This window comes from Ursus americanus, chromosome 15 (genome assembly GCF_024610735.1).
Source record: "Ursus americanus isolate L20-20 chromosome 15, mUrsAme1.1.p, whole genome shotgun sequence".
In the NCBI taxonomy this organism is placed as follows: Eukaryota; Metazoa; Chordata; class Mammalia; order Carnivora; family Ursidae; genus Ursus; species Ursus americanus.
The window spans coordinates 7,522,605-7,529,527 of record NC_142141.1 but is presented as its reverse complement, the minus strand read 5'-3'; the positions used below and the strand labels follow the sequence as shown (position 1 = coordinate 7,529,527).

General features: G+C 55.2%; 1 protein-coding gene across 1 annotated transcript in view; it reads left to right on the top strand.

Moving 5' to 3' along the window:
* Nucleotides 1-1,480: 1,480 nt before the first annotated feature.
* KCNIP1 (potassium voltage-gated channel interacting protein 1) overlaps nucleotides 1,481-6,923 on the top strand; it is a 338,676-nt gene continuing 333,233 nt past the window's right edge. Inside the window, exon 1 of the mRNA XM_045792094.2 lies at nucleotides 1,481-1,622. Within this exon, the coding sequence (XP_045648050.2) occupies nucleotides 1,535-1,622 (88 nt within the window). The 5' untranslated portion in view covers nucleotides 1,481-1,534. The remainder of the gene's footprint in view (nucleotides 1,623-6,923) is intronic.

The window sequence follows — 6,923 nt, the reverse complement described above, 5'->3', positions numbered from 1 at the left end:
ACTCCTCTCTCTGTATATGTTGTGACTCATACCGTGCTGGTGAGTCAGGGTGCTCGGTGTTTGTGCGCTGTCTCTGGAGTCTGGTCTTAGAGCTGAAATTTGGTGGTGACCACCTCAACCCCCGAAGGGCTGAGATTTGTTTCAAGATTTGCTTCCACATGACTCATGGAAGATGGAGAAGAAGCTGGACATGGAGCATGAATTCCACTTATCTGGCATTTTTATCAACTGGTAGCCCATTCTCTGGCTTAAGAGCGATCTATTCTTCTCAAACATTCCAGAGAAGCAGATAACAGGAAGACAAGAGAGGAAGAGAAAGACGGATGGAGAGGAAGAGAAAGACTTTCCTAGGGTTCGGCTTAGTTCAGCTGCTGGGGAATTTCATATCGGATGTCCGTGTTGTCACGGTGCATCACTGTGATGCTGATGGCCCCAGGAGGACCTTTTGAATCACCAAAGAAAGTAAAGTGCAGACGTCATGGGAGAGGTACCTGCCCTGTGTAGGGGGTGAGATGAGATGTCCGCCAAGGTCCCTTCCAACCCACGCAGTCTGTGCTACTGAACAGCAAGCAGACTTCTTATTAATCCTATTTGCATACCGGACTTCATATTTGCATACTGCCTTGCAGGTTTACTTCCCAGAGTATCGTACTGTAATCAAATTGAATTCTCCTCTGGCACTTCTGAGAAATACTTTCTTCATCAAGGAAAGCGCGAATCGCACCCCTACCCCGATGACAGCGCAGACTTCTGGCAGACTTTGCGTCCGGGCACTTGGAGCTGGAGGGGGTCGGAGGCATCGGCCTTCCCAGTCACGGAGGCAGGCTGCCCCTGCTGCTGGTGCCCGGGCGGGGGCGGGGGGGGGGAGAGCGCACAGGCTGGCTCCCCTGGGGCTCCCACTCAGCCCCACTTCTGCTGCCTGCAAACTTTCCACTGAGTGCCGAGCAGCGGCTTTCGGCTCTGTGGGGAGTTCTCCCACATCCGATCAGGGCAGGGAGAATTGATCTATCAGATTAACCAGGAAGGAAAGAGCGGGAGAGCGAGCAGCAGGCTGCTGAGCGGAGTGTTTTTGCGTAGCAGTCCCTCCCTTCTGACTCGAGTATTAATTGCTACATTACCACTGCCATGTAAGAAAGACAGTCAGCAAAGCCTGGGAGAATGCCAGCTCCTCCCTCCCTGCTCTGCTCAGCCTCACTCCTCCTCGGGTCCCTCGGAGCGCCCTGTGCCCTGGCAGGACGTCCCCGTCCCAGCCCCGGCGTCCTGAGGTCCTCCCGTGGTGAGGACTTGAGTGGACAGCAGGAGGGGGTGGAGGGAGGGAGGGAGGGAGGGAGGAAGGGGGCAAACATCGTGCCCTGCAGGCTTTCTGGATGCAGAAGCCGGACTCACTGCAGAGGCAGCTGTGCTGTTCCCGGAGCTTCTGGGGTACATCCGCCTCTCGGGGTTTGCCTAGGCGGGCTCCAAGCGCCAGGGCCACGCAAGGTGGGTGCTTTCCCTTCCGGGTGCTGACAGCAGAGCCTACCTTCCCTCTACCACCATGAGCGGCTGCTCCAAGAGATGCAAGCTTGGGTTCGTGAAATTTGCCCAGACCGTCTTTAAGCTCATCACTGGGACCCTCAGCAAAGGTAGGGAGCCTGGCCTTGACCCTCATTTTCTGTCTTAATGTGGTCTGGCTGGCCAAAGTGGCAAGTGCCTTGGTGTGGCGTCTGTGGCTGTTCTGGTGTGCTGGGGTCTCGGGGCGGGGGGGGGGGGTGCGGGGAATGGATGGTTGGGATTCGGGGTTGCTGACAACCTGGGTCCTGGCTCTGAGCGGGCGGGCACCACGCCAGGGAGCTCAGCCGGCCATAATTGCTTGGAACTTTGGAAATGGATTTGGTGGTGTGTGGCTGATTGGTTACAGGCGGGCAGAGGGACAGAACCCTTCCCAGAGCACTGGAAGCTGCTTAGCGTGACTGGAGTTTCAAGAAGTTATCCAGGGAGTTGTTGTGTCTTGTTGATAAAAGAGAGATTTGATGTGGTGGGTGGTGAGTAATTCTGCAGAGCAGAGCTGCTTGAGGAGGCCCCAGGAGGGGGCGGCAGGGCTGGAATCCACCACGCACTGGTGAATGCAGGATTCGTATCAGCTCGGGGGCTCATGTGCCAAGGACTTTCTCTCGCCAGGTTCCAGGGTCCTGCATTTCTGGGGCTTTGTTTATCCTTCTGCTCTCTTGAACCCCCGTTCCTCTGCGGACCCTGCCCGTGTCAACGTCTGTCTTCTCTACTTCTCCAAGAACTGGGGCAGCAGGGAGTTGGTAGGTTCAACTCCCCAGGCAGCAGAAAGGGTGGTTGGGAACCAGACCTAGGACTGTGTACACTCAAGTCAGCCCCAGGATGCGGAGGGGAGGCTGACGTCTCAGGGCCGTTCCTATCTCCCGAACCCCACTATGACACTGTGCCCGGGAGGGCGAGGCACTCAGAGAGACTCTGGCAAACTTTTTGGAGATAAAATTTGAAGAGAGAGCAGCAGCATGATGTGGTTTCACTGGCTGAAAAAAAGTCTTTAAATATTCATGCCCTCTTTTAGGAGGAAAGAGTCTTTGGGGGAGACGCATTGGAAGCAGCAGGCCGGGTATTCAGGGAAGGAGGGAAAGCCACAAAACCTTGACCAGGATTTTTTTAAATGACAAGGAGAGAAGATAAAGGCTGCGTGTGGCCAGCTGTGATGACGTGACACCGGTGTTCCAGGCCCAGAAGTTTCTGCCTGGTGCAAACAGAACAGCAAATGTCAGGGGTAGGGATGGTGAGGTCTGCCTAGCTCCTTTCTCAGCCCCATCACCACCCTTGTTCTGCCCCCACTACACTTCTCGAATAGGGCGCTGCGCCTCCAGGACGCCCAGGGAGACCAATGCTGAGGGTTAAGCTGTGGGCAGATTTCCCGCAGCCCTTGTGGGATGGACAGAGGTGAGGAGCTGAGAGCCAGGACTAGAGGATGCCCCAGAGTCCTCCCCACAATTCAATCCTTCCAAACAGGACTTTCTTCCCATATCACGGATTCCAGGATCTCAGGGGATGAAGGGTGAGGGGCAGCCTCCCACCTTAGCCTTTGCTCCCCAGAGGTTTAGCAGAAAGATCTTTGGCCCACACTCGGGAAACCTAGCTCTCAACTCTGGCTTTGCTCCCTGGGCAGGCCTCAGCCTCTCCGAGCCTCAGTTTCTTCATCTGTAAAATGAGTCCATTACCTGCAATCTGTTTACCTTCCAGCATCGTTGGAAGGCTCCGGGGAAGCTGAGACATAGGATCACTCTATGGACTATGTTGCAGTGACCCGATGAGAGGACGCTGTCAGGGACTGAGATGGGCCTGGGTCTGGAGAGGGTGATCTAGGCCATGCCATCTGCCGGAGCAGGGTCAAAGGTCTTCAGTGTAGCTGGCTGCAGGTGGGTCTATGCACTCCAGGCAGTTCTGAGGGGGGGCTGGGGGGGAGGGGGACAACAAAAATAGAATTAAGTGTGAGAAAGTGAGTGAGTCAGGGAGAGGGAGAACATGCAGAGGGGTGTGTGTGTGTGTGAGAGAGAGAGAGGATAGATGGCTATTTGATTAAATGAGCAGGAAGATACTGTCTTTTGCATAATCGCCTACAATCATTTGCTTAAAATTTATTTACTGAGCACCCACCCTGTGCCAGGCTCACTGCTGACCCCGGACACTGGAGAGTATGACACAAGTTCTCCCCCGACCAGAGCGCACAGGCTGAACACCAGACATCACCTGGACACCACGCTGAGTGCAGAGATGGAGGGAGGCATGGGGCCAAAGAGAAGCCCGGGGCAGATCCAGAGGCCCCTCCAAAAGTGGCATCAGCTGAGATGAGAAGGAAGGCAGGACGGGGCAGGCGGGAGCAGGCTGGCACGAGCAGAGGGAGCAGTGGAATGTCAGCATCCGCCAAGAAACCAGACAGCAGGGCAGGATGGCCCCCTCTCTCTGCTCAGAATCCCAGAGACTAAGATCCATGGGATGCGGAAAGGGCTCCACAGGGACCTAGTGGCCTCCTGGCCTTTCTCCGTCCTGCATCCGGACGGAGCTTCCCATAGCCAGAGCTCAGGGAGGCGGCCCGCAGTGGGCCCCGGGGCAGCATCGCTTCCCTCCACTCTGCAGAGAGCACCAAGGGCTTACACGCCCTGGCTCTGTGCCAGGCACGCGCCGGGAAACTGGTGTTCTGCCCAACCCAGGTGTTTGCTAAATATTTGTTAAATGAATGACAGTGGGAGCAGGGCCAGGACTGGAGCAGGGGAGCAAAGAAGGTCTTTCTTATGCATAGGCCAGCCCTAAGTGACTATAGATTAGATCCTACGTGGACACATTACAGTAGTTTAATGATTGCTGGGTTTAATTGTGATTTCATTTACTCATTACTCATTGCACAGGGTCCTCGATTTGCAATAATCCAGCCCTTAGAAGGATTTTTCTTTGTCCCTTTCAGAATTGGGGCATGTAAAGGTCCTACAGGACCAGGCACCTCCTGCTGGTTGGGGGGGCAACTCGTCGTTTCTTACCTGCCTTGGGAATGCCTGGAGAACAGGGAGAGCCCAAGACCACCCCTCCCTGTCCTTCCGTCATCGGACCACAGCCACCTCCCCCTGATTTTAGCAATCCCCTCTCCCACTGGTCTAAGCTGCGGGTGGCCCAGACTTTTCTCACAGATGCCTTTTTCAGAGATGGACTGAGCAGGTCCCCCTGCTCACACGTCTCCTTGACCTTGTGCTTTTCCTCCATAGCTCTCATCACAATCTGTGATCCATGTTCCTTTTAGAAACATGTTTGCTAAAGGCTGTCTTCCCCACCGGACTTCAGCTCTGGGAGGGCAGAGACCTCATGAGTTTTTCCTGGTCCCAGTGACCAGAGCTCCTCGGCCAGCGCCGGGCCTGGAGTGGCTGCTTTGCCGATAGCGGGAAACGACTGAAGCAGCACCTTGGGGCACAGACGTCCGCCCGGGGTCCTGAGAGGATGTGTAGAGTGGGAGCTTTCCAGGACGCGTCGTGCAAGCCCCTGAGCCAGAGGTGTTCAGTAAACACTCTCGGAACTCTGTCAGCGGCAAGACCCGAGTCTGTGGCCAGAGGGTGAGCCTCCGGCCAGACAAATCGTTCAGAACCCTGCCTAAGCTTTCTCGGTGTCTCAGGAAGGGCATTTAATTGTCCCCCAAGAGGGGAGGCTGTGTGTGGGGAGAGATCCGGCACAGCCATCCCTGCTCCTTCAGCTTGACTCTGATTTGTTCCACGTACTGAATTTCTCTGAAATTTAAAGAACGAGTTCCTCTCGCTTTAAAAAACAAAACAAAAACAAAAAAAAAAAAACAGTGTCCTTTGTGGAAAGGACAGTGGGTTGCCAGACTAGGACCTCCTCAAGTCCACTGCACACTGGCCAGGAGTCTCCTGCAGGGTCCCTCACCTCTCTGGCCTCAGTTACCTGCTCTAGAAAATGGAATCACCATGCCCTCCTTATAGGATGAAATAAGAGTGCGTCTATAAACCCCCCGCGTGTTAAGCACACGGGAAATGTTTGCTGATGTGACTGCAGCTATTAGCTAGTCCCCAGGACAGTGAGGCCCTCAGGGCAGGGACTCCATCTCACTAACTGCTGCTTTCTTCAGAGCTGGCACAGACTCTGAATGTGGCCTCTCTAGAATATTCTATTCCCCTCTCCATAACTTGTTTTCCTCAGGTCCCACCTAGTGCTAAGATTGACCTTTGAGCCCTTTCCCCCACCTGATTCCCTTATTAGGAGTTAATAAAATGACTCCCAGAGCCAGGCCCTCCCCAGCTCTTTAACTGAGCAGAAGCCCAGCTCCTGGCCTAGATGGCTGGCTAACCCCCGGGGTCTGGGGGACCTGCCTGGTTCTCTTCTTTCACAGCCAGCTCCCTAGTCACTTCACAGAGACCCTGGGGCTGCGGATGGGAATCCAGGTAGGGCAGGCTCCACTCTGGTTGGGGAGGTTTAAACCATCTCCTTCTGGACTTTGGGAACCCTTCTGTCACCCCAGAAAGAGCATGAAGCCCAAGCCAGCAGGAGGGAAAAATTCAATACAGGAGAGCTTCTAGTTGTCCAGGCCACCCACATGGCTGCAGGGTGGGGGGGGGGGGTGCTACCCTTGTAAGATTTATCTCAAGGACAATGCCCTGGAGCCCCGACTCCCCGTCTCCCACCCTGGCTGGTGATTTCTCTCTGTGCTTCAGACCCATCACAGACACGCTGTTCCTCTCGCCTCCTCTTCTCCAGGAACTGACCTTGAACTTGGCTCTGCCTTCAGGCAGGCCCAGCTTGAGTCCCAGCTCTGTCAGCGAGCAGCTGTGTGAGCTTGGGTGAGGTACACAACCTCCCTAAGCCAAGGCTCCTCCCTTTTAATTGGAGGTAATAACAACACCAAGTGCAAAGGCTGTTGGTAGCTCAGTGAGGATGACACGAGCAGCGGGCTGCAGCTGGTAGGGCTAGCGGCGAGTCCCTCCCTCTGCCAGGCCCTAGGCACCTCCCCTGTCTTGTCCCAGTCCTGACCTTGGAGTAGCGGTTGCTATCACCATTTTACCAGATAAAGAAACTGGCCAGGTGGCCCAGCTGGCAGTAAGTGGCAGAGTGGGGATTGGAACCCAGGTCCTACTGGGGCCAGGGCCAGGCTCTTGCCTCGCTACTCCACGGGGCTAGAGAAGACACCCCTGAGGGGATCGCTCCCCACCTTGTCACTGGCAAAGAGTGCCCCAGCATCCCACTAATTTTGTAGGTGGGTTTGTCGAGAACTATCACACCAGCTGGGGCTCTTCAGGGAAGCCATCCGTCTTCCGAAGAGTTGTGACAAATTCCTTCATGCGGTATGGCCTGGGTTAAGGAATAAGCTTTATGGGGAATAGAATACTCTGCAGGCCGAGGTCGGCAAGACAGCCTCATACACGCTCTCCCAG